Source organism: Rhincodon typus, chromosome 9 (assembly GCF_021869965.1).
Source record: "Rhincodon typus isolate 14 chromosome 9, sRhiTyp1.1, whole genome shotgun sequence".
NCBI lineage: Eukaryota > Metazoa > Chordata > Chondrichthyes > Orectolobiformes > Rhincodontidae > Rhincodon > Rhincodon typus.
The window spans coordinates 125,399-152,802 of NC_063340.1; the positions used below are offsets into that span (position 1 = coordinate 125,399).

At 39.8% G+C, this 27,404-nt stretch overlaps 1 protein-coding gene across 4 annotated transcripts in view; it reads right to left on the bottom strand.

Annotated features, from left to right (window-relative positions):
* LOC109917954 (dystrophin-like) overlaps window positions 1–27,404 on the bottom strand; it is a 333,913-nt gene that overhangs the window by 37,971 nt on the left and 268,538 nt on the right. For 3 of the 4 annotated variants that reach the window (XM_048600638.1, XM_048600639.1, XM_048600636.1), the window contains exons 53-55: window positions 22,729–22,858; window positions 12,796–13,064; window positions 5,337–5,483 (exon numbers count right to left, since the gene is read on the bottom strand). In XM_048600638.1, coding sequence (XP_048456595.1) covers window positions 5,337–5,483; window positions 12,796–13,064; window positions 22,729–22,858 — 546 coding nt within the window. Of the gene's footprint in view, window positions 1–5,336; window positions 5,484–12,795; window positions 13,065–22,728; window positions 22,859–27,404 lie in introns of those variants that run through there. The other variant, XM_048600640.1, reaches the window with a different exon arrangement.

Consider the following 27,404-nt stretch of genomic DNA (forward strand, 5'->3'; position numbering starts at 1 on the left):
GATTCTCCAGCATCTGCAGTTCCTACTACCCCTTATCAGGATGTTGCCTGGTAATAGGGGATTTTAGCAATGAAGAAAGATTGGATAGACTGGATTTGTTTTCACTTCAATTCAGGAGGTTGACGGGCAACATAAGATTGTGAATGGCATGGATAGAGTGGAAAGTATGAGCCTTTTTCCCAGGGTGGACGGGTCAATTACTGGGGGACACAGGTTCAAGATGTTGTGGGGGGAAACGTTTAAAAGAGATCCGTGAGGCTCTTAACAGGCTTTGCCAGCTTGTTGCATCGTGTTTCAGTTTGGCCGGGTGGACTATCATTACAAGGTAGCAATGCAAACAAAAGTATAAGAAATGTTATTGGAACTGATATGTGAAGCCAATATATTACATATCGGAAACATGGGATGCTATTCAGCCCATCATATTCATGCAGACTCTACAAGAGCAGCTCAGTCAGCCCCATTCCTCTGCCTGCTCTCTGTAGACCTGCAGTTTTTTTCTCTTTGGCTGGTTATTTAATAGGATCAAGACCAAGGAATATATCAGGAACACTGCTGTGCCCACATCCAATATCCAAGTAACAAAATTGCTCTGGATCCTGAAATAAATTGTGACCACAAAAGTGACTTCCTATGCCTCCACACTTGAAAGCAGCAACAACATTCTGGATGTTCCAGAGGCACAGATCCAAAAGCCAACCTGCAGAATGATGAGCAGCACAGTGACGACATGAACTACAAGCAATAATGATGAGTGATGAACTTGAAATATCTGAAAAGAAACCAGAAATATACAACTTCCCCAGGGAATGGAAAAATGAATTTCTGTTCAGAACCACAAAAATTAAGCGCGTTTGCCTTGTATGTCAGTGAAGTATATTTATAAGTTCGAAGGGAAATTTGGAACTATACCACACAACAATGCATAGAAATTTCAAGGATAGCTTTCCCTCAAAGTACACATTTCAGACAATAATATTGAGGAGCTGAAGGCTGCATGAAAACTCAATGGTCACTTTCTTCCAAAGCCGCAGCAAAGATGAGGCCCACACTGAAGCATCATTTCACATTTGCCATCTTCAGGTAAAACACAAGAAATCATTCACAGATGGCAAAGTAATTATAGAAACAATAACTGCAGCTGCTGCCTCCTTATTCAAAGATTTTAAGAACAAAGAAGAAAGAAGAACAGCAATCAAATGCTTGTCACTTGGTCCGTACACAGTAGAAGGACACATGGAATCTTTTTCCAAAGATGTCTTTCAGCAGCTACAGCAGGATCTGAAGAACCATGAATGCTTCTCAAAGAAATTCGATGAACATACTGACATCACCAACATAGCCCAGCTGATTATTTTTTTGCTCATGGTCATCAAGGACTTAACAACTAAAGAGGATCTTCTCAACCTTTGGCTTTTTAAAGCAAGAACAAGGGGTGAGGATATCTACTGTTAATTCAAAGGCTATGTGCTTGAGAAAAATGTTCTAATCAAGAAGCTGGTTTCCATCACAACTGATTGGCACAATTGTGGGCTTTGGTTGAATTTTGCAGAAATGATTCTGATTTCCTCTCTTTTGTCAAAGGTGACCGTACAGCCAACAAGGACTAAAGTAATTACTTCATAATTTATTAAGTTTACAGTAAAACAACAGCAGCTAATGTGAGAAACGGACATGAGTAGCTATGGCATACTGTAAGGCCATGTTCTACAAAGCATAGATCACAATCATCAATCGCAGGATCTCTGATCATTAACCTCACTGCCTGCCGCATTCCTCGTCGTTGTCGATGATCATGCCACTGCATGAATTCTGCTTCAGGAAACCACATGGCTAGAGAAAGGTGTGATCAGACATTAATGACCAAAGTTATGGAGAGTTGTTAAGATTATAAACTCGATTTCAGCAAGAGGTACAGAGAATTAATCCTCCATCCTGACGAGGTAGTTAAGTCAAGGGGAAGTCTTGTAAAGATTTTTCGATCTGATCCCAGAAACCGTGACGTTTCTTAAATTGAGGAATGAAGTGTGCAATGAGCTATCAACGCGAGGTAGCTCGACTTTGGGGTCCTTACAGAAGTAATGTCAAAACTGAACAAGTTGAATTGCAAGGACAGGACAGATTTAGCAAATATCATGTGTGTCCACAGCACAAATTTTGACAAAACAAATCTGAATTCTCAGATAAAGATGCATGAAAACTGATGCTATAATAAATCATGAACTATATTCAGACCTTTCATAAAGCTCAATGATAAACTGTATTCATCAAGAACTACTGTAATATTTATCTCTTATTATATACAATCTGATTTAACTATTTCACAAATAATGAAAATGCATATTTTTTTAACACTTCTCATTTCAATGACTTAACCAATTATTTTCTAACCACCATCTTTATCAGGCTGGAAAGCCATAACTAGTGGAGTGCCACAGGGATCGGTCCTAGGACTACAATTATTTACTATCTACATTCATAATTTAGAGGAGGGGACAAGGTATAAATCCATCCAAATTTGCTGATGCTACAAAAATAGTGGGAGGGAATGTTGTCATGAGGACATAAAGAATCTGCAAGGGGATAGATAGGTTGAGCAAGTCGGAAAAAAGTTGGCAGACAGAGTTTAATGTAGGAAAGTACACTTTGGTAGGAAGAATCAAAAGATAGATTATTATTTAAATAGAGGGAGACTCTAAAAAATGCAGGGTAGGGGACTTGGATGCTCTAGTCCATGAAACACATATTAGCATGCAGGTGATTGATTGATTTATTGCTGTCACATGTATCGAGATACTGTGAAAAGTGTTGATGTGCATGCTATGTAGGCAGATCATACCATACAAAGTGCAAAGTGTTGATTTGCATGCTGTATAGGCAGATCATACCATACAAAGTGCATCAGGATAGCGGAACAGAGTGCAGAATACAGTGTTACAGCCACAGAGAAGGTGCTGAGAGAGATCAGAATTAACATTTGAGAGGTCCGTTCAAAAGTCACAACAGGAAAGAGGCTGTTCTTGAATCTATTTGTATGGATATTCAAACTTTTATATCTTCTGCCCGACAGAAGAGGGTGGAAGAGAGTATAACCAGAGTGAGGGGTGCTTTGATTATGTTGGTTGCTTTCCAATGCAGTGGGAAGTGTAGATGGAGTCAATGGATGGAAGGCTAGTTTGCGTGATGGACTGGGCTGTGCTCATGATTCTCTGTAGCTTCTTGCGGTCTTGGGAACAGCAACTGCCATACCACACAGTGATGCATCCAGATAGGATGCATCTACGAAAATAGGTAGAGTCCTCATGGACATGCTGAATTTCCTCAGCCTCCTTGACCATCGCGTTGACATGGGTAGACCAGGATAGATTGTTAGTGATCAACATTCCCAGGAACTTGACACTGTCAACCAGCTCCACCTCAGCACCATTGCTGCAGACAGAAGCTTCCTGAAATCAATGACCAGCTCCTTCATTTTGTTGATGTTGATGGAGAGATTGTTATCTTTCCATCATGCCAGCAAGCACTCAATTTTTTTTCCTGTAATCTGACTTATTGTTGGTTGAGATCCGACCTACAATGGAAGTGTCATCAGCAAACTTGTAAATGGAGTTGGGGCCACACAGTCATGATTGCATAAGGAGTATAGAGTAGGGGCCTGAGTATGCAGCTTTGCTGGGCACTGGTGTTGAGGCTTATGGTGGAGGAAGTGTTGTCACCTATCCTGACTGATTGCGGTCTCTGGGTCAGGAAGTCGAGGATTCTGTTACAGAGAGGGATGCCGAGACCTAGGTCTCGGAGTTTAGAGAGGAGTTTGTTTGGAATTATAGTGTGGAAGGTGGAGCTCTGGTCAATAAGTAAGAGCCTGATGTAGGTATCCTTGTTATCCAGACGCTCCAGGGATGACTGTAGGGCCAGGGAGATGGTGTCAGCTGTAGACCTGTTGCGCTGGTAAGTGAATTGCAAAGGATCAAGGCACTTTGGTAGGTTGGAGTTGATATGAGCCATGACTATGGTGATGCAAGTAATTAAGAAGGTAAATGGAATTTTGGCCTTTATTGCAAGGGGGTTTTAGTTCAAAAATGGGGAAGTTTTTTGCAACTGTTCAGGCTATTGAGGAGGTCACACTTGGAGAAATACAAGAAAGGATACACAGCCATGGGAAGCAGTTCAAAAGAGATTCACTGGGCTGATTCATAGGATCATGACTTATCAAGAATGGTTATACAGAAGGTCTTTATTCATACAAGTTTAGAAGAGTGAGAGGTGATCTTATTGAAACACAAAATTTTGAGGGGGCTTGACAGGCTAGATGTGAAGACGATGTTTCCATTAGTGGGGAAATCTCAAACTCAGCGACATAGTTACAGAATAAGGGAACATTTATTTAAACCTGAGATGCAAAGGAATTTCTTCTTTCAGCAGGTAGTGATTGTTTAAAATACAAGAGAATTGTGAAAGGTAGATCACTGAAAGTATTTAAAGAAGAGGTAGATAAGATTTTTGATAAAGAGAAGTTGAGGGCTCTGAGAAGCTGGTATGGAAGAGGAGTTGAGTCCTGGGCAGGTCAGCCATGTTCTTATAGGATGGTGGGGCAGGGTCGAGAGGTAGAACATCCAGATCCTCGTGCTATTTCTTACGTTCTTGTCTGCTTTCAGGACTGATGGGGAGTTTTATTGCGCTACATGGCCAAGCTAGCTACTGACACAGAACAAGACTGAAATAATTTGCTCAATAAAACATTTCATGAGGTTTTATGGGATTAAGAAAATTTTCGTATACTGCTTTGCTGAGATCAACCAAAATCTGCTCAATCGAAAGAAATACATGCAGTTCATACAATTTTATGTCACTTTCCCTTCAATGCATCAAATATATCTTTGTTGTAATTCATTAAAGTATGTCTTTCTCAGGGACTTAAAATATATAAAACAATAAATAACACTGAAGTGTACAGCAGTTATCACAACGGTCCAACTCTAAATTCTTTTAGATGGATCGGGAAAAGTATCTGCTACCTGCAGCTTCATCCTGAATATATTCAAATTGTTCCAGGCCGGAACCATTTCAGACTGTGGTTTGGATGTTCACATCTCTCACTCTTTATTTGGATTTTGTTTTGCGATTACATTCTAAAGTGCAGACTACAGACCAGCACATTGTATTTTTGAAAAAGAAATATTATAAAATTGAATACCTTCATAAACCATGATAATAAAATATTAATTGCTAGCTTAAATTGAAAGGGTTCTTTATCTTGCTCATATGTTTGGAGACAAATTATTTGTACATATTTTCTACAACAGATTGACTGGCTTTGAAAATGTTTTCACTGTTACCTGTATAAGTTTCCACCTCATATTTAGGTCATCAAGCTGGTGAGAAATCTTTGGAGATAAAGATACATCAAGCGGAGATAACTGACTGGCCAGATCATTTAATATTTTGACTTCTTGCTTCACTGGGGTAATTTCTTCTTTAAAAGCCTAATGGAGAGTAAGCATACAAAATCTGAGAAACATCCTGAAATTAATTAATAAATGTTAATAAGGAATTAAGTTAAAACTAACATCCTAATATTAAATACAAAATACAAAAGCACCTGCTGGAAATGACATTCAATTAATAAAGATCTTGAATTAAAAGTAACAGTGACGATGAAACTCTCATAAATTGTTGTAACAGAAAACTGAATTCACTAATATATCCTTTAGGGAAGGGAATCTGCTTTCCTTAGCAATTCTGGTATATGACTTCAGATTCACAGGAATATGGCTGACTCCTTACTGACTTCCAAAATGGCCTACCAAGCCATTCCCGGATGGAAAACAAATGCTAGCCTTGCCAGCAGTGCCCTCATCCTGTGAAAGAATGCTTTAGAAAAAAAGTGAATTTAATAAGTGTAGAAATAAGTAATAAAATAGGACAAATCAACTCAACAGGGCTTCGAGGGGTAATTCTACTTAGTCCTGTTCCTATTTCGTACATTATGCTATCTATATGCAGAAGTGTATTTGGAAATACAATTTGACACCTGCCTGATGCACATCATATATAAAGACATCCTGAGACATCCTAAAACTCAATCCATTAACCAGTTCCAATTCAAGCCATTAGAAAATCAACCTCTTGAATGTAGGGTATGGGTTGCCTGAGGAAGCATAAACTCTTCCCTTTTTATATATACCACCAAGCAAAGAACAGACAATTAGGTTTAATGTGTAAAGGGTTTTAGGTTTTGGTTGGGCAAATCAGGGCAGAACTTATACACTTAATGGTAAGGTCCTCAGCAGTGTCGCCAAACAAACTTGGGGTGCAGGTTCATAGTTCCTTGATAGTGGAGTCGCAGATAGTGAAGAAGGTGTTTAATATGCTTGCTTTTGTTGGTTAGAGCACTGAATATAGAAATTGGGAAGTCATATTTGCAGCTGCAAAGGACATTGGTTAGGCCATTTTTGGAATACTGCGTTCAATTCAGGTCTCCTTGCTATAGGAAAGTTGTCATGAAACTTGAAAGGGTTCAGAAAAGGTTTACAAGAACATTGCCAGGATTGGAGGGTTTCAGCTATAGGGAGGGGCTGAATGGGTCTGGGCTGCTTTCTCTGAAGTACCTGCTTCAAAATCTTCCCACCCTCAGCCTCATCTCATGTCCAGCCCGACTGATCCAGACTGATCACAAGGTAACAATGTGACCACCTCCGAATGGCACTTCTCACAAGACGTTCAAAAAAAGTCGCTAAGCCACACAATTTCTTTTTCTGGCAATAGAAGTTTTAAATGCAATAAATTACAAAGAATTAATGAAAAGAAAAGAATACTGTTGTTTGACTCTTCAGAAATTGACAAATCCCAACTTTCCATAGATAAATCTTGGTAAAAATGGAGTGGTTAAAATCATCTGCACTCAACAGGGTGGCCTGCCCTTGTAACCATAGTATTTATGGAGCTGATCTTGTTCAGTTTCTGGTCAATAGTAACACCCATGATGTTGATGGTGGGGAATTCAGCGATGCTAACAGCATTAAATGTCAAGAGATGATGGCTAAATTCTCCCCTGTGGGAGATGGCCATTGCTTGGCACTTGTGTGGTGCAAATGTTACCTACCACTTATCAGCCTAAGCCTGGATATTGTACTGGTCTTGCTGCATTTGAACATGGACTGCTTTATTATCTGAGGAGTTGCAAATGGTACTGAACATTGTGCAGTCATCAACGAACATCCCCACTTCTGACTTTATAGAGGGAAGCTGAAGCAGCGTAGATGTTTGGGCCTTGGACGCTACCCTGAGGAACTCCTACAGAGATGTCCTGGAGGTGAGATGACTATGTCTAACAACTACAAACGTTTTCCTTTGTGCTTGGTATGACTCCAACTAATAGAGACCTTTTCCCTGCCTTACAAGAATCTACCTCCACCTTAAAAATATTCAATGACCCCAACTCTGTCATCTTATGAGGCAGCTAGTTCCAATGTCATACAACTATCAGAGAAAAAATGCTCTGCTCATCTGTCCTAAAGTGGCAACTCCAAATTTTACAGAAGTGTCCCTAGTTCTGCCCTCACCAAAGTGTAGGAAAAGTCTTTCTACATACTCCTCGTGAAGACCATTCAGAATCATATATACTTCAAGGAAATCACTTCCTCACTCTTCTCAACTTCAGCAAAAACAAGCCCAGTCCTTCTAATCTTACTTCATAAGACAACCCATTAATTACAAGTATTGTTCTAGTAAACCTAAATGTGAACTGCCTCCTTAAATGAGGCAACTTATATTATATGCAATAATTGAGGTATGGCCTCAATGCTATGTATAACTGTGGCATAAAATCCTTACTTTTATGTTCACTTCCTCTTGTAATAACATACAGCATCCATTAGCATCCTTAATCACTTGCAGTTAATCAGAAAGCCTGGTACAAACAACAGATCACATGACAGTCCTAACAGAATGCATTTTCCAATGCTTTAAATATATAGTCATGTGCGTCTCAGTGAATAAAAATCCTCCTCATTTTACCCCAATTAAATCTCATAATAAAGAGAGTATGTCTGAAAGTAGTCTCATCCTAAGGAAAACAGACTTGCTCCAGGAAAGCTGCTAAAATATATCAAGAAAAAATATATATGAAATGATTCTAGAAATTTCTGCAACACAAAGATCAAAATAAACAATAGTTTGATGAACACACTGTTAACTGTTGCACTTGCACATCACATTTTGGAAAACAAGCAACACTGATTTTCTACTTTTTTAAAAAAAGAATATTGGAAGTCTTCATTATACAGCACCACAGTGAACTAAAAAGGTGTAGACTTTTAACCTGCATGGAAATTATTTGCAGAATTCAAAACAAACAAAAAAAAGCCACTTCTGTCCAAAAAAGCAGGGAAGTTGGAGAATGCAGCATCATGCTACCTGCAGAGATCAAGTTTTGTCTGTGTCATAAAAACCAAAAGAACTGTGGACACTGTAAATCAGGAACAAAAACAGAAGTTGCTGGAAAAGCTCAGCAGGTCTGGCAGCATCAGTGAAGAGTGAGTTCTGAGGAAGGGTCACTGGACCTGAAACGTTAACTCTGACGTTGTCTATGTCATAGTGAGTTATGTCTATTGCTTCAGCAAAATCCAACCAACTTTGAATGAAATTCAATGCTTGAGAAATATCCAAAACAAAGGCTGCTGACTTTCAAAACCCAATGTCAGATTTTGCAGATAGTCCTTATCCTGAAAAAATACCAAATATGTATAAAGAAGAAAATTGGAGATGAAACCATTCAAAAAATTTTCATTGGCACAACAAATGTTCAAACTGTAAAAGCAGGTTAAGCACCTATATATGAGGAAACTGTACTGAAATTTTACACAGACTCTTACAGCCAACAAATGTGAGAAACCAATATCCATTTATTTCTGGATTACCAATTCTGCTGTTGGGAAAATGGACCTAGATTTAGCAATGTAAATTCAAACAAGATAGCACCCTCCCAGAACTCAACACTCACAGTCATAGAGTTCTGTTTTCACAGGTTGGAATATAATTGGATAAAGTACAATACGGAAAATCTTTTTTGGTACCTTTTCCTTCCATAAAACTGCTTTTAGTAGATGCACACAGAATTCATTTTATACACGTTTAAAAGAGTGTAAGTTCAAGAGGCCAGTTCCAGCACTTTGCCTTCTGCATCAAAACAGAACAAAATAAAGACCCACTCTTTGTAAGTCACATTTTCAATTTTTAGTGACAAGGTGAAGTGCTAGAACTCGTCACTTGATGCTAAAATCTCTTAAATATGTACCTATATATTTCGATTCTGGGAAATATGTGGAATGAGTTCAAGAAAGGGATTAATTTTGTTGCTCTAGGAAAGAGCTGGTACAGATAACATAGGTTGAATGGCCTCCTCCCATGCTAAAAATGTCCATAATTGTTCTTGGCCCTGCTAAATTAAAGTGGGCATCCTGTCACTATGACTGTGAGATGCAGCATGTTACGACAGATAGCATAATGGAGAAATCCTTTGTTATTAATGAACTTTTCAGCACTAGGCATCCTTCTGAAGTCAAATGTTCGACATATACCTGTTGGACTGACTTGGTTCCAAACAGTTATAATGTGGAGGAGCCGGTGTTGGACTGGGGTGGACAAAGTCAGAAGTCACATGACATCAGGTTATAATCCGACAGGTTTATTTGAAATCACACAAGCTTTTGGAGTGCAATCCCTTCATCAGGTGCAGTCAGAGAGGAAAGCACACAGACACACAATTTATAAGCAGAGAGATCAAAAGATCATACAACTGGTATGAGTGGAGTGTCAGATAATAAGTCTTCATCTAGGATGTTTGTTTATTTGCAGATATTTTGTTGAAAAAACACACAACTTGTAGTTACAGTCAGTCAGTGTGGCATCTTATAAATTCCTGCTTTCGAAATAAACGTTAAAACTCTAAGACAGATTCTGAACAAAGCCTCACAACTACAAGTCAGAGTCTGACCTGAGATGTCACCTCTTGTACATTCCTTTCATCCTGCCTGATTATCATGACAGCACAGCACTGACATTGACTTTATAAACACTTTACTTGCCTCTAACACTCTTGGTCACCTGCAGAGATTTATTAAATGACACTCCACTCAGGCCAATTCTATGATCTTTTGATCTCTCTGCTTATAAACTGTGTGTCTGTGTGCTCTCCTCTCTGACTGCACCTGATGAAGGGGCTGCACTCCAAAAGCTTGTGTGATTTCAAATAAACCTGTTGGACTATAAACTGGTGTCATGTGACTTCTGATTTCAAACAGTTATAAAATGTGGTTTCAATCCTAGCGTGACTTGATAGTAAGCCAACTTCTTAAAATTTATAAAATCAGAATGTCAAGTGAAGTATTTCTAATCTTGAGCATTTAAAAAAGGAAAGATTATAACCATAGTATAGTCAGACAGTAAAGACAGAGAGAATGCTTTAATCAACTGTGTCTTACACCACACAATTAATCCCCCTTATGGAAGAAAGGTTGGCTGTGTTCTCTTCCTTCAGGAACATCCAGCTAATACCACCTTACTACTGCTTGTTTTGTTCACCTGGTGTTCCATCTAATTCCTTTCAGTCTTGGTCAAACCCTAATGTAATTTATTTAAATTTTCAATAAAATAAATTTAACTTTATATTCTACAATTTTAACATTTCCTTTTAAGGTTTGAATGGTTCACTTAGTACATTGCATATGTTTTGTTAATACTTGGAGAACATGGTGGAAAAATCAAGACATATTGACAAGTAAACAAATGGCTAACTTTTGTTTTCTTGTCAGTAATGCCCTTTGAACAGAACATAAAGTTGCAGAACTATGTAGAGACACAAATTAAACACTGGGAAGACCACTGTTTGTGGTCCCCACATCAACCTCTCTTCACTACCGACTTACTCCCCCTTGGCGACAACGTAATGTTATGCTTGTCTGAGCACAACCCTGGCATCTTGTCTATCCCACGATGAACGTCCGACCACACATTCATGCAATCACTAAGGCTGTCTCTTTACATCTTGGTAATACTGCCTACCTATCTCTTGTCTTGGCTCATTAGCTGTGAAACCTTCAACTGTAACTACATTACTTCTGGACCTGACAATTCCAATGCATTCCCTGCTGGAGTCCCACATTCGCCCATTGAAAACTTGAGGTCATCTAAAACGCCACTGCCCGAGTCTCATCTTGAACCAAATCCTATTCTCTGTACTTTCTACCTAACTGATACTGTTAACAGTAATAGATCAAAAAAACTTTTATTAAATTCTCATTTTTGTTTACAAATCGTTCCTTGGCTATACCTGCCCCTATTTTGGTAATGTCCACCGTCCAACCATACTTCAGGATATCTGCACTCGTCTAATTATGTCCTCTTGCCCACTCTTGATTTTAACTGGCCCGCTACTGGTTGCCAAACATTTAACTGTGTAGGCTCCAAACCCAAGAAGAGACTTCCTTCACCTCTTGGCCTCTATACCTTTCCTCTTTTAAGGCACTTTATAAAACAATCCTCTTTGATCAAGCTTTTGATCATCTGAACTAAGAACTTAATAAGATTCAGTTGTATTCTGGGATCGTTAATACTCCTTTAAGATGCCTTCAAAAGTTTCCCTCCATTAAAGAGATTATATAAGTGGTTGAAGTCATTGCACAGCAGAGGGGGACGAATTGGAGAGTTATTTCAAAGAGCCAAAAGACCTCCTTCCACACTGGCCAACTCTGATTCTACAAAAACAAAAATGATTTTCAGACTTGGGAAGATCCTTTAAAAATGTCACAAGACAGACACCTTTTGGGCAGAGTAGAGCTGCTGAGACGATAGACCAGGAGAGAGGGGTACCACTTGTGATAAAATGCTGAACACAATCAAATTTTATGAGGTTATGGAATGATGTGGGCTTCAGCATTTTTGAAACTTTGACTATTTTCCTTCCTTTCCACAGAACAAGTCAAATAGCGGCAGCACAATGTTGCATGGCCGCTCAAGCCTGCTCCACCGTTCATGACAATTGTGGCTGATCTTCTACATCAATTAAACTTTTGCTCATATCCATCAAATCTCATCCTCTTATCAAGACATTGATATGTTCAGGTGTAGTATCCCTCTCGCTAACCTAATAAGAATTCATTCCAATTACTGAACTCCTAACGCTGACCACCTGAGATCAACAAATTCAGCTGAGATCAGGAATTGATCTAGCCTGTGTGGTTGAGCTGGCTAATGCTTTTAAAAAGTTTGCCAGTGAGAGAGTCCCAGTGAGAAACATTCATTAAAAAAACAATACAATTGCATGGATTGCTCTCCAAGCCTAAACTCTATTCAAGTTCAGTTGGCTGGGCAGTTGGTTTATGATGCAGAGTGACGCCCTGCAGAGTGGGCTCAATTGCCACACCACTGAGGCTATCACGAAGGATCTCCGTCTCAACTCCTCAACTTGCCTGAGGCATGGTGATCTTCAGGTTAAATCACAACCAGTCGTCTCTCTCTAAGGAGTGGCCAAATGGCCTGGTAAGACTTTACCTTTAATCCTGATAACATGGCAACCAGTAGACAATTCAGCTGATGTCACTGACTAATAGAATCCTCAATTATACTAATATTGATGTTGTGATATCATCAGAAGGTATGCTCAACTAAGATTTAATTTGCAAATTAAGTTAACAACCATTCAATCAATATTATTTAAGTACTCATATTACTGATCGTCTAGCTACAACATTTTGGTTATATCTGTTCATAAATGAAGGGTAATGTGATTGCACTTACTGTGGTTTTATCAATGTGATCCTGCAATGAGTCAATAAGCAGGTCACCCACAGGTTGCCAATCAGTGCGGACCCCTTCAGCTGTTATCACATGAGCCTCAAGATCATCCATAGCTTTCTGCAGTTCTTGAAGTTTCTCCAATGCCTTTTCCACCTGTTTCTGCCAGTTGCTCGCATGGGTTTTCAATTGCTCCCAATTTTCCTTCACTTCCGTTGACTGTTTGCGGACAGCTTTGGCAATTCTCTGGGCTCTCTCTTCCGGGGTAGGTTCTGGAAATATGAAATTCAAATAATTCATCGACTATTCATGACTTTGATCTATAAAACTTAAATTTTCTTTCCAAACCCCGTTCCTTTAAAAGGTCTCTCAGGACTTTCTCCTGAAATTGGGATATATAGTATAAGATTGAAGATTTTGTTACAGGCACATCAATGATAAATTCTGTGATTAGCTAGCAGGTAGTGGAGCCATTAATGGAGAATCATAGAGGACCAATACAAAGCCTAATAAAATTCTTCAGATATTTGAAATTTGTGACTACCAAGGAAATTTTAAAAAAGGAAAAGGATGAGAGTGACTAAATGGGTACAATTCTCAACAAAGGATTTGGAAAATCCTTTCAGGATATCTTTCATAGCTATGAAACAAACATCCAACACAAACCAACTTTCATCTTTCAGGATTGGCAAGTTAGAATGATAAACCCTAAGTTTACCCTGCAAAGACTTCTCTAGAACTCACTTAATGAGGTTGTTAAGAGACATAGTTACATTCATCTTCACAAATCTCTGTTTCAAATCTAATCTTGTGAAGCACGTACGTAATTTTTCATTGTCAATTAATGTTGTAATGTTGATTGCATAGAGATAGTGTTTCAAGAGACTGATTGGCCTCATTCTGTTCATCCAAATGTATTTGGCAAGTCGACGTTCAGCGCTTCTGTATCAAGTCCAATCCCAGTAAGTGGAGCAAATGGAATGGTTAACATTTCAATATAAATACAAGAGAGAAAAATTAAGACAATGACCTGAGTGTTTCGCCCGATTACAGCAGAGGCATTAACACATACTAGTTTACATTAATTTATCTCTGAATCTACCAAGCACTGAATTCTTTGACAATGTCATGACAACGTTGAGACATCTGGCAAGCGGACTGGTTCAGAACTGTACACAGAAACTCAATGAAATACCGAAAAACTGCACGGTGAGATTGGTACTAAAAAGGAAATGGTACTATTTCATCTGTATCAATCTGTAGTTGGAATACACATGGTTTGAACCGGCACCAATGCAAAATTAAATAGCCATTGCGTGACGTACCATGTGTTCAGAATGAGGAAGAGATGAAGCTTACTAATGATTCATTTTACTAAAATAAATCTTAGCTAACTAATCTAATTAAACAAAGCAGTTTTACATACAGGATGCTGGTTTACAAACAAAATCTGCACTGATTGACTTCAAGAAAGTAAAATGAAAGCTGTTTATCTCAAACTTTGATTATATACAGAATCGAAAGATGAAGCGACAATATTGGATTCAGGATTACAAACTGGCATTGGGGATTAAGCAACTGATAAAGACCATCCATATAGTAATCTGGAATTGGCAACATTACAAGTGACCAGGTTAATACCTACTCTATAAAAATAAGAAACAGCAGACAGCTAAGATACAAAAATGCTACATTCAATTAGAATTACAAAATATTTCAAGCAAACAATTTTATTTCATTCACGTATAATATCTGCAATAATATCCATTTAATATCAGTTCTTCCCAACTGTTGCAGCATTTTGACATTAAAAGAATATTCCATCACAAGTATTGCTTGCAATAAAAATCCCAGCATGTTCTGAAATCCTTTAAAATAAAAGTATTTCAATCTGACGGTGCTCTTGCATTATTCATCAGTTCCCCACTCAATGGGTATGTTCTGTTATGCAGTAAACTTCTATTGTTCAATATGGGATCATGGGGACTGGTATTTACTTTGCATTGTTCTAACAGAGGCAGCACTGACAGATTATAATTTTCTTTCTCTGGGTTCTGTAGTCCAGATTTTTCTCTCCTTCATTATATTGCATTAAAGATCAACAATATTCACCATTTCCTCAGTCTGAGAACCTACCGTGTTAAAAAGAGACCAGTAAAAGTGTTGCATTGCCTTCAATTTCACAAGGACTGAACTAATCTGCTGCTTACCACACTCTTTGCAAAATTAAACCATGAATTGATAACAAAAACAGAGGGATTTTGTACTTTCCCTTGTGGCAAGTTTGGAAATAGAGGACATTTAATCAAGTGGAAGGATGGCACCACCCACAATTCTGCTTCCAGCCACATTAAATCCATGGTGAGAAGACTTGTACACAACTTCCCAACTTCACTGCAAGTTAAAGTCCCTAACTGAACAATTGGCGCACACGTACATCATCCCACAACAACTGGTATTGACTCAACAGTGGGCAGGGGAGTCACCATTAAGGAATGTGACAAGCCTTCAAAGGCATTCAATATGCAACATCAAGAAGGGGAAGGGGTGTGCTAATGGTGTTTCACTCAATCCTGGCCTGGGATCTAGCAATAATCGTAGGTTGGTTGCCATGGTAACAAAGACCATCACCTCCCAAGTGACACTGCTGCTCAGTACACCTGCTGGGTTCTGATTAGCCAACAGCTCATGGCAAGTGAAATCCCACCAGGTCTGCCACCGGTCTATCAAGTGCCAGAGGGGAGCAAGATCTAGCTGCCTACGCATGAGAGGAGCAAGATCAGGATGACATATCCCTTGAGGGGAGCGACCTGAGGCTGGCCTTCCCCTGAAGGGGAGCTGGTTGGGGCTAGCCTTTCCCTCATCAGTTCTCGAGTCAATGACCTAGATCCTCGTCACTTCCACAGGATTCCATCCGGAAGCTAAATGCCTGCCTATTCATCATCTGCATAGTCCATGCAACTTCTTCACCTCCTATTTACAGCTGGACTTGCAGGTAAATCTGCAAAACCACTGTCCCAGAATAAACCCTCAGTTTCTTTGCATAGAAGGGACATTTTCGAGCTAGGAAGTCAAGGTTAACCAATCTCTTCCAACATTTATAACTTTTGATGTTGGAAATCAGTCAAGTACAAAGTCACAGCTCAACAGGAACAAAAACAAAGTTGCTGGAATAGCTCACCAGGTCTGGCAGCATCTGTGAAGGGAAAAAACAGAGTTAAAGTTTCGGGTCCGGTGACCCTTCCGCAGCTCATCAGGGATGTTTATTACTGGAATATTAATTATGTAGAAGCTAAACAAAATTGGCTAAATGGCAGGAGACGGAGAGTGGTGATGCAAGGAAGTTTTTCAGACCGGAGGCCTGTTGCCAGCGGTGTTCCACAGGGATCATTGCTGGGTCCGCTTTTGTTTGTCATTTATATAAATGATTTAGATGAGAATATAGAAGGCCTGGTTAGTAAGTTTGCAGATGATACCAAAATCAGTTGTACAGTGGACAGTGAAGAAGGGGAAATGCCAGTTTTGAGGAAGGGTCACCGGACCCGAAACGTTAACTTTGTTTTTTCCTTCAAAGATGCTGCCAGACCTCCTGAGCTTTTCCAGCAACTTTGTTTTTGTTCCTGATTTACAGCATCTGCAGTTCTTTCGGTGGTTAAGAAGGTGTTTAGCACGCGTGCCTTCATTGCTCAGACCTTTGAGGAGAAGAGTTGGAATGCCATGTTGAAGTTGTACAGGACATTGGTGAGGCCTCTTGTACAGTATTGTGTCCAGTTCTGGTCGGTGTTCGAGGAAGGATATTATTAAGCTGGAGAGGGTTCAGAAAAGATTTACCAGGATGTTGCCAGAAATGGAGGGTTTGAGTTATAAGGTGAGACTGAATAGACTGGGACTTTTTTCACTGGAGCATAGGAGGTTGAGGGGTCACCTGATGAATGTTTATAAAATAATGAGGGATATACATAAGGTGAACGCCAGGTGTCTTTTCCCTAGTGTGGAGGATTTCAAAACTAGGGGGCATATTTTTAAGATGAGAGGAGAAAGATTTAAAAAGGAGATGAGGGGCAATATTTTTATACAGAGGATTGTTCGTGTGTGGAATGAACTTCCAGAGGAATTGGTGGATGCGGGTACACTTTCAATATTTAAAAGACATTTAGATAAGTACATCAATAAGAAATGTTTGGAGGGATATGGCCAAGCGTAGGCAGGCACGACTAGTTTAGTTTGGGATTATGATCGGCATGGACTGGTTGGACTGAAAGGTCTGTTTCGTGCTGTATGACTCTATGGCTCTATAAATACTATTTTATTTAAATGCTAGTGCATCTTCTTTAGCATTGATCAAGGGTAGGTTATGAACAAAATAGAGCTTTGTATTTAGTCTGATCCCAGCTGTTTAACGAGATTGGTGAAGTATTCCTTGTCAGAAAAGTGGCCTAAAAAGTCACAAACAGGAAACAAATACAAGTTTAAGCTCACTGAATTGAGGTTACCCACAGATCTATGTAAATGTCTGGCTCACATTCAGGAGGGCTTTGCAATGCATGACTTACTAGTGTTTTACACCACTACAACAATTGAATATGATGGATTTGCTTTACAAGAAAAATGGTGAAGGCCTATTTTGTTTCATTTTGTAATTTACAACATATTATCAAGGTCAGTGATGTATGACAATTGAATGAATCAAATTCCATTTTAGTTTAGGAACCGAGTGGTAATATCAGGCTTGAACTTTGTAATTACATGTGTTATGATCCCAGTTGTTGGTGATACTGGACAATTCAGATCCCAGGGTGAGATAACTTTTCTTTCTCTTTACCGTGGTATTCAATTACTGAACATACTCACAAGAGGATGCCTATGTATATTTTTAACAGAAGAACACAGAAAATTATTAGATTAAAACCCACGTCTTGTCCTTCTTACTACACACAGCATAGATATACAAATCATACTTAAATGTGCAACATTCCTCCAGTATAGAATCCAAGCTCACAAATAACATTATTATGTGAAGACTGTTCAACATTGCTCTCCAGAGAGAGAAAAATGAAATGGCTTCTTTAAGAGGTGTTTTCATTTTCTATTAATGTCCTCTTATCATTATTTTAATTTTACTTGCATAGATTTCATTTTAACAGCATTGAAACCTTCATTATTTTTTAGTTTTATGAATCACAGAAAACCAGTAAGCAGGTACAGCAGGTATTAAGAAAGGCAAATGGAATTTTGGCATTTATTGCTAAAGAAAGAGAGTATAAAAATACAAAAGAGGGTTGCTGCAACTATGCAAGGCATTAGTGAGACCACACCTGGAGCACTGTGTACAGTTCTGGTCTCCTTACTTGAGGAGAGATGTAGTTGTATTGGAGGCAGTCCGGTGGAGGTTCACCAGGATGATTCCAGAGACGAGAACGTGTCTTAAGACAGACTGAGTAGTTTAGGCCTACATTCTCAGGTGTTCAGAATAATGAGAGGAGATCTAATTGAGGGATATAAGATGTTCAAGCGGATATAAGATGTTCAAGCGGATTGACAAAGTCGACATGGAAAGGATGTTTCCTCATGTGGGCAACTTAGAACAAGAGGTCATAGTTTTAGCATAAGGTGTAGCAGGTTTAAAGAGATGATGAAAAATTTCTATGCTGAAAGAGATTCATGAATCTCTGGAATTCACTCCTTGAGAGGGCATTGGAGTGCTGTGACATTGAGCAAATTTGAAGAGGAGATAGACAGATTTTTGAGTTCATAATGGGTTCAAGAGTTATGGAGAGCAGGTAGGAAACTGCAGTTGAGGCAGAGATGAGATCAACCACAATCATATCAAACAGCGGGGCTCGAGGAGCTGAATTGGCTTAGTCCTCCTAGTACTTAAGTTCTTTATCATTTTTGGTTTGGAGCTGTGAACTGTGAGCTGAGAGCTGAAAGTGACCTTTGGACTGTGAGCAGCAGCTTATGTGAAAAAAGAACAAACCATTTGTTATTTGTTTATGAGGGTAGGTCTGGAAGTTAATTGCAGGTCAATTCTTCTTCCAAGAAAACTCTATTGACGTGTCACTAACAAAGAGAAACCAATTTGAACTGTCTTTAAATCAGAAGGATTGTCCCTGCAAAAGCTACAGGACAGAGGTTTGATTGCTCACTGGTTGTCCTCCCATTATCAACTTATTCTAAGAGGTACTCAGTTACAAGTAATAATTAAATATTCCTCAAAGCCTACTGGAAGGTATTTGCATACATCAGTGTTTTCAGAAACCAAGTAAGATAGAAGCTCAGAAATTACTGGAAAAGCTCAGCAAGTCTGGCAGCATCTATGGAGAGAAATTAGAATTAACGTTTCAGATACAGTGACACTTCCTTAGAACTAAGGAATTCTGAGGAAGGGTAATCCGACCCAAAACGTTAACTCTGTTTTCTCTCTACAGATGCTGCCAGACCTGCTGAGCTTTTCCAGCAACTTCTGTTTTTGTTTCTGATTTACAGCATCTGTAGATAGTTCAGATTTTAACTTAAGATACAATCTCATCTGCCTGTGAGATTTTAGATGATGGACAAAAACAAAATTTCTGGAAAAGCTCAGCAGGTCTGACAGCATCTGTAAAGGAAAAAACAGAGTTAACGTTTCAGGTCCGGTGACCCTTCCTCAGAACTGTTCAGAGGAAGGGTCACCAGACCCCAAACCTTAACTCTTTTTTCCTTCACAGATGCTGCCGGACCTGCTGAGCTTTTCCAGCAACTTTTTTTTTGTTCCTGATTTACAGCATCCACAGTTCTTTCGGTTTTTATAGGTCACGCAGTCTGCTTAAGTAAACTGGCCAGTTACACTTGATTTATTTTTTTCCCTTTGATTCATCTCTTCATTATATCTGTTTGTCTGTCTTTCCGTCTTTGTTACAATGGGGGCTAGAATCAAAGAAGATTTGTTTAAGTCATAATCATTCATTAGAATACCTTTTTGCTTAACTTTGTTTTTTTAAAGCTACTATATTGTTAATAAATTGTAAAATCTTTTGTTTAAGCTATAAACCTGGTGTCTGGTATTGTTATTCACAAAGTCTGGCACTGGTTATTCAAAAAATCTGATTAGGAAACATTGGGATCAATTTTGAATGTCACTGAATAGTTCATATCAATGTGTTGCGAATATAGGGCAGGGAAGCTGATTTAATACGGCTGTGACTTCAGGTCATAAAATCAGTAATAATATACTTACATTAAATACATAAAGACTTTCTATCACAATCTCTTACTACGCAAGTTCACTTTGATTGTGACATTAATTTCCCTCCGTATTTGTTCTTGATAAAGCAACCGCAATGATGTTGTCTCGAATTCTGATAAGTGGGCAAGGTGACGGCCCTGCGACAGTCAGTGTTACTGAGAAGAGCGGGTGAGGGCCCTGTGACAGTGAGTGAGTGTTATTGAGAGGAGTGGGTGAGATAAGGCCCTCACTGAAAAGCAGACATACCAGCAGAGACCTGAGTGGGAACACCGTTTTTTTTCCACGACAATTAAGCAGGAGTAAGAGTAAATTAAAAGCAAAGATCAGTGTTCTATTGAGTTAAGGTATGTCTGGAATTAAGGTCTGGCCCATCCTACACTACATGTCAAATGCTGAGTGCTCTTGCTGGTCTGCATGACCATGTGTACTGAAGGTGCCTCTAATTGGAGCAACTTGAGCACAGGGTTTTGAGCAACAGGTGGAAGCATTACAAAGCATTGGTGAGACTGACAGGTTTGTTGATAAAAACCAAAAGAACTGCGGATGCTGTAAATCAGGAACAAAAAGAAAGTTGCTGGAAAAGCTCAGCAGGTCTGGCAGCATCCGTGGAGGAGAAAACAGAGTTAATGTTTCGGGTCCGGTGACCCTTCCTCAGAACTGATGGTGGCTGGGAAAACATCAGTTTATATGCAGAAAATAGGGTGGTGGGTGGGGTAGGGAGTAAACGATAGGATAGAGCCCAAAGAGAGAGAAAGACAGTTGGACAGACAGAGGAGTTGCTAACAATCAGGCTGGGAGGGTGAATAGTTGTTAATGGGGACTGTCAGTGACTAACAACAGGGGGTGTGTAGTGGCAGGCTATGTGGTAACAAAGCCTGGTGTGTGGGGCTGGGACATGGGAGAGTTTAGGCCCTAAAATTATTGAACTCAATATTGAGTCCGGAGGGCTGTAGGTTCCCCAAGCGGAAAATGAGGTGTTGTTCCTTCAGCTTGCGCTGGGCTTCGCTGGAACACTGTAGCAAGCCGGAGACAGAGATATTGGCCAGGTTTGTTGATAGTATATGTTTCTGGGTGTTGTTTTGTGATTGAATGCAAGTTTTATGAGGAGAAACTGATAGGCTATGTGCGTTTTCCATGGAGAAGAGGAGGTTGAGGGGAGATCTGATTGAGGTAAATAAAAATTATGAGAGGCATAGATTGATTGTGAGAATCGTTTCCCCATGGTAGACGAGTTTAAGTCAGAGGGCATAGATTTCAGGTGAACGCTAAGCCATTTAGACGAGATTTGAGGAAAATGTTTTCACCAAAAGTGATACAAACATGCAATATGCTGCCTGAGAAGGTGGGGAAGGCAGGTACGCTTGCAATATTTAAGAAGCAACAGGACAAGCATTTAAAATGCCAGGGTATAGTAGGCAATGGACTAAGTGCAGGTAAATGGGATTAGTAGTTTGGTGTTTGTTAGTTGGCATTGATGTTGACATGGTGAGTCTGTTTCTACACTGTATGACTTTATGAAGCAGAGGAGGAGATATCAGAGGTCCTGGCAAAGATTTTCAAGTCATTTCTGGCCACTGCTAAGGTGCCAGAGGACCATTAATACTTTTATATAAAAGAAGAAAGGATAGACCCAGAAGTTACAAGCCAGTCTAACCTTGGTGGTGGGGAAGTTATCAGAAAGAATTCTAAGGGACAAAATGTCTCTGCACTTGGAGAAACATGGAATAATCAGGGATAGTCAGCATGGCTTTGTTGAGGTAAGGTCATGGTTTGCAAATTTTATCTAATTTTAATTGAGGAGATATCAGAAGTGTCCATGAGGGAAATTCATCTGATGTGGTCTATATGTTTTTTGATAAGGTCAGTCATAGCAGACTGGTCCACAAAGCAAGAAGTCACGGGATCTAAGGCTAAGTGGAGTGTTGGATCCAACATTGCCTGAAAGGCCAGAAGCAGAGGGTGATGAGCTCTTGCTTTTGGACACCAAGGTCCCTTTGTTCCTCAGTGCTCTCTAGGGACCTACTAATCATTGCCTAAATCTTTCACTTATCAGAGCTCCCAAAATGCATCACCTCACATTTACACTGTATCAATTGAGATTACCAGATCTAATTGTTATCCAGGACAGATGCCATAAAGCTGTCAGATCAGAAAGTAATTGGATTCACTAATGATTCTCCATTTCCCCAAAGTCAGTTGATCTTCCCTGTCTTAAGGCTAAGGCAGCAATTTGGTATGGCTAATGTACATCCAGTGGCACGCAGAAAACTGTCCTCTGAAAATAAGACACATCAATACATTTCCAAAATATGGTAGGGACAGTAAACAGATGCATGCTTTTTGCTTTTGAACATGGTAATTAAGAACACATTGCAGAAGTTAAAGTCGTGTAACTTTTTGTGAAAATGAAAAAGCATATTTCAAGATGCTGTTCTATAAAGTTTCTAATAATTTGAAGTTACCACAATCACTAGGTAAGTGGAAACATTTTCCATTGTTCCCACAACAAACAATTCTAAGTAATTGTCACAGAATCTTCAGTCACCCGCTGTAACAGATTTTCTTAAATAACAATGCAAAACGTACATGAGTCCCTGCATTATTTCTCACTCTCCAGCTTAGCATTATTTTATTTCTAATCTCTTATTGCTCTATAAGGCCAAGTGTTTTACAGAAAAGTGGTTGTTTCTGCAATAGATTAAGTGGCTGACCTGTTTTAACATGAAGGTGTCGGCGCGGCTCCTCTGGCCCTTCTATGGGCTGATCTGCAAGGAATAACCGAGCTGAATCCAAAGCAGTTACGATTGTCTCCTCCTTATCCATTAGTTCATGTCTGAGTGCCTGCACGTGAAATTTCATTACGAAATTATTACCGCTTGAAAGCAACACCGTACATTTCCTTTTAATAAATCCAATCAATCAGCACTGTCAAAAAGAAAGAACACTGATAATTGTATTAGGTTCCAATGAAGTAGTCAATCACTTAAGTTTCTAATATTGAAAGTACCTTTAATGTAGAAAGACTAATTACTACCACAACCTTAAACATCAGTCAAGCAATGCTGACACAACGTGTTAATGCCCATTATAAAGCCCACATTTATCAGGAGGATGTTCTTAATATTAAATGTGCTAATCTGTGGATGGGGACAAAGGATGAAGATAGGCATATTTACAGAAAAACACCCTGAGTGACAAATCACACGACTGGTTGGAAATGAGAATTGAGAGGAAGATACAAAGATGCTTCAAGAGGATTTGGAGGGACTAACTGAGTGGGCAAAAAAAGTTGTTTGATTCACTTTTTTTTTTGAGCAGCTCATGCTGGGTTCATCCTCACCTTCACCAGCTCTCACCCGTGGCTCCAAAGAGTTATTAGCATCTGACAGAAGCCACATTATTGTAAAAACATTTCAATAGTAAGGCCAAATGCAGGGAAGGTAGACACTGCATCTCTTATCCTTGGTGACTTTGTAATTGGTCTATTCTAGCATGCAAAGACTGATTCTCCTATACTGGACAGATGAGACCAATCTAAAGTCCAATGGTCATGAGCATGGAACCATGTTGTGGAACATCTGGTTACTGTGACAATTCACTCTAGATCTCCCAAGCATACTGAAGAACTTACAGCTTCTAATGTTGCTGTTTCAGTTTCAGAAAAACAGAGCTCGATTTTTGTTTTTCTTGAGATAGACCCCAAACAAACAAAAAAAAACATTCTGAAGAGACATAGTTCGTTTCTTGTGATTCAGGCTAGGATTTGTTCACACAACAACGATGGGAAAAAGTTAGAGGAAAAATTTCCATATAATGGAATAGGGAATGCTTTTACTGCAAGTGACTATTCAAGCAAAATCTAGTGCTTCAGTTAAAAGGGAACTGGATGAAATATTTACAAGAAAAGAAAATTAAAACAAAGGGAACAAGTAGGGAAATTGGATGAAAAGTCCCCCTCCCTCCATTAGGAGGGTAGCACTAGCACACGCAAGACTAAACTAATCATCCTCAGGCAATTTTTGTTTTAAGTCAATTAGGGAAGGAATATAAATGTGGTTCCACTGTTTATAAAGGGTACAAAGGAAATGCCAAACAATTAAAAGCCTGCTCGTCTTACGTTAGTGGTGGGAAAATTTTAAAATCGATCTGAGAGATCAAATAAACTTACTTAGAAAGACATGGACTAGTCACGGATAGTCGGCAAGGCTTTGTCAAGGGAAGGTCATTCCTTACAAATTGTTGAATTCTTTAAGAAAGTGACAAGGAGGATCGATGAGGGTTGCGCAATGAATTTGTCTACATGGATTTTAGCAAAGCAATTGATAACGTCCCACATGAGAAGTGCAAAAAAGTAAAAGCTCATGGGTCATGGGATACGGAGTAATGTGTTGACTAATCGGCTTAGTAACAGGAAACAAAGGGTAATTGTTGATGGCTGCGCTTGTGAACGGAAAGCTGTTTCCATTGGTGTTCCGCAGGGCTTGGTTTTGGGACCCCTGTTATTTATTTTATAGATGAACGATTCAGAATTGAACATGGGGGGCACAATTGGTAAATTTGCAGACAACTCAAAAATTGGATATAAAGTGGATAGGGTAGAGGATAGCTCCAAGTTCCAAAATGATATTAGATGGGTTGGCGGAGAGGGCAGGAAAGTGACAGATGGAGCACAACTCTGATAAGTGTGATGTAATACTTTTCATGAGGTCAAACAGTAAAGGGAATACACAATAAATGGGAATATACTGAGAGGGGTAGATGAAGTGAGGAATCTTAGCGTGTAAAGTGAACAGGTTCCTAAAGGCAGCACTACAGGTCAATAAGGTTCTGAGGAAGGCACATGGAATGCTTTGCCTCATTGGCAAAAGTGTAGATTACCAAAGTAAGGATATAATGATAAAACTGTACAGGACACTGGTGACGCCACAACTGGAGTAGTGTGTGCAGTTGTGGTCATCACATTCCAGGAAGGACATAATTGCTCTGGAGAAAGTGCAGAAAAGATTTACTAAAATATTGCCAAAGCTGGAGAATTGTAAATATGAGGCTGTTTTCCTTGGAACAGAAAAGTCTGAGGGAATGACATGATTGAGGTGTACAAAACAGTGAGGGGTACAGATAGGGTAGAGATGGTGTCGACAGGAGGAAGCTGCTTCCCTTAGCAGAGAATTCAAAAATCAGCAGTCACAGAGTCAAGCTAAGTGGCAGAAGGATTAGAGGGGATGTGGGAAAATCCTTTTTATGCAGAGGGTGATGGGTGTCAGGAATTTGCTGCCTGAATTGGTGTTGGACACAGAGACTCTAAACTCTTTTAAGAAGTACCTGGATCTGCACCTTAAGTGCTGCAGGTTCATGTACATTTGTAGGAATTTGGGATTAAAAAAGGCATCAGATGTCCATGGGTCAGCATGGACAAAGATGGCTGAATGGCTCCCTTCTGTTTTGTATCATTTCTATGGCTCTATGTTGGCACTGCACAAGGCCAGCATACATTGGTCACCCATTATCACTGTTGCAAAGGTACTGAACCATCTTCGTGGACTGCCAGAGTTCATCTGGGATAGATACACTGCACAAGGCTGATACATAGGGATTGCCAGGATTCTGGCCCAGCATTTGATCTGATTTATTTGATTTATTGTAGTCACACGTACCTAAATACAGTGAAAAGCTTTGGTTACAAGCAATACAGGGAGATCATAGCAAGCAAGGACATACAGATCATACGGTGTTTAGACAGAGTGAGGCATACAGGTTACACTGCACAGGAGGTGCGCGAAGAAGACCAACTTATTTGAAGTTAGAGAGTCCATTTATGAGTCAAATAATGGCAGGGAAGCAGCTGTTGGTGCGTTTGTTCAAGCTTCTGTATTTTCTGCCTGACGGAAGAGGTTGTAGAAGACCATTACTGGGGTGGGAGGGGTTTTTGATGATGCTGGCAGCCTTTGAGGAAACAAGAAGTTGAAATGGAGTGCACAGATGGAACGTTGGCTTTTGTAATGGTCTGAGCTGTGCACAACACCTTCTGTAGTTTCTTACGGTCCTGGGCAGAGCAGCTGCCATACCAGGCCAATATGCACCCGGACAGTTTGCTTTCAATGGTGCATCTGTAGAAATTAGCGACGGTCATTACAGACATGCCAAATTGCTTGAGCTGTATGAGGAAGAGGAGGTGGTGTTGTGCCCTGTTGACTGCTGCGTCTACATGGGAAGTCCAGGACAGGTTATCGGTTATCGGTTATCGTCACACCAGGGAACTTGACACTCTCCACCCTCTCAACCTCAGTTCCATTGATGTACATCAGGGCATGTTCTCCTCCTTGGTCCTTGAAGTCAATGATCAGTTCTTTTGTTTTGCCAACACTGTGAGGGAGACTGTTGTCATTGCACCACAACACTAAAGACTAAAGGAACAGCAGTATATTTCCAAGTCAGGATGCTGTTTGCTGCAGAGGACAACTTGGACAAGAAGGGGAGGTTCCAGTGCACCAGCCACTCTTCTCCTTCTAGGGCAGCAGGAAGCCCTGGGGTTGAAAGGTGCTGTTGAAGAAATCTTGGTGAGTTGTTGCAGTACATCTTGTAGATGATACAAACTAATGACCCTAAGCACTGGTGGTAGAATGAATATTTGAGGTGTACTGTGGGGTGCCTATCAAGCAGGCTATGTCCTCCTATCACATTGAGGTACTTCGATGCTATGGAGCTCCCCTCAGCCAGGCATGTATTCAATCAGATTCCTGATTCGTGTGTCAGAGATCGTGGAAAGACTTTGGGAAGTCAGGTGGTGAGTCACTTGTCAAAGAATACACAGCACCTGAACTGCTCCTGTAGCCACAGTATTTATCAGCCTTATCAAGTTCAGTTTCTGGTTAATGTTATTCCTCTACGATGTTAAAGATCGGAAATTCAGAGATGGTCATGTCATTGAATGCAGGTGGCTGTTTACTCTCTCAGATTGGGCACAGTCATTGTTTGACACTGGTGTGGTGTGGGAGTTAGTGGCCACTTTCCATCTCAAATCAGAATGCTGTCTTGCTGCAGTCAAACAAGGACTGCTTCATTATTTGAGAATTTGCAAATGAAATTATGTTCAATCATCAGTCAACATTCTCCACCTCTGAACATAAGATAGGGTGAAGGTCAGTTGAAGGAGGTTGGGCCAAACACACCACCTGCTCCAACAACATCCTAGGACTGGGATGACTGTGCTTCTACCATCACCACTACATGCCTTTGTGCAAGGTATGACTCTAACCAGCGGAGAGTTTTACCTTCCATTTCCATTGACTTCAATTTTGTTCACAATTCTCAATGACATACTTGGTCAAATGCTGCCTTCATGTCAAGAGCAGTCATTCTTACCTCACCATTCAGCTTCTTTGTGTTC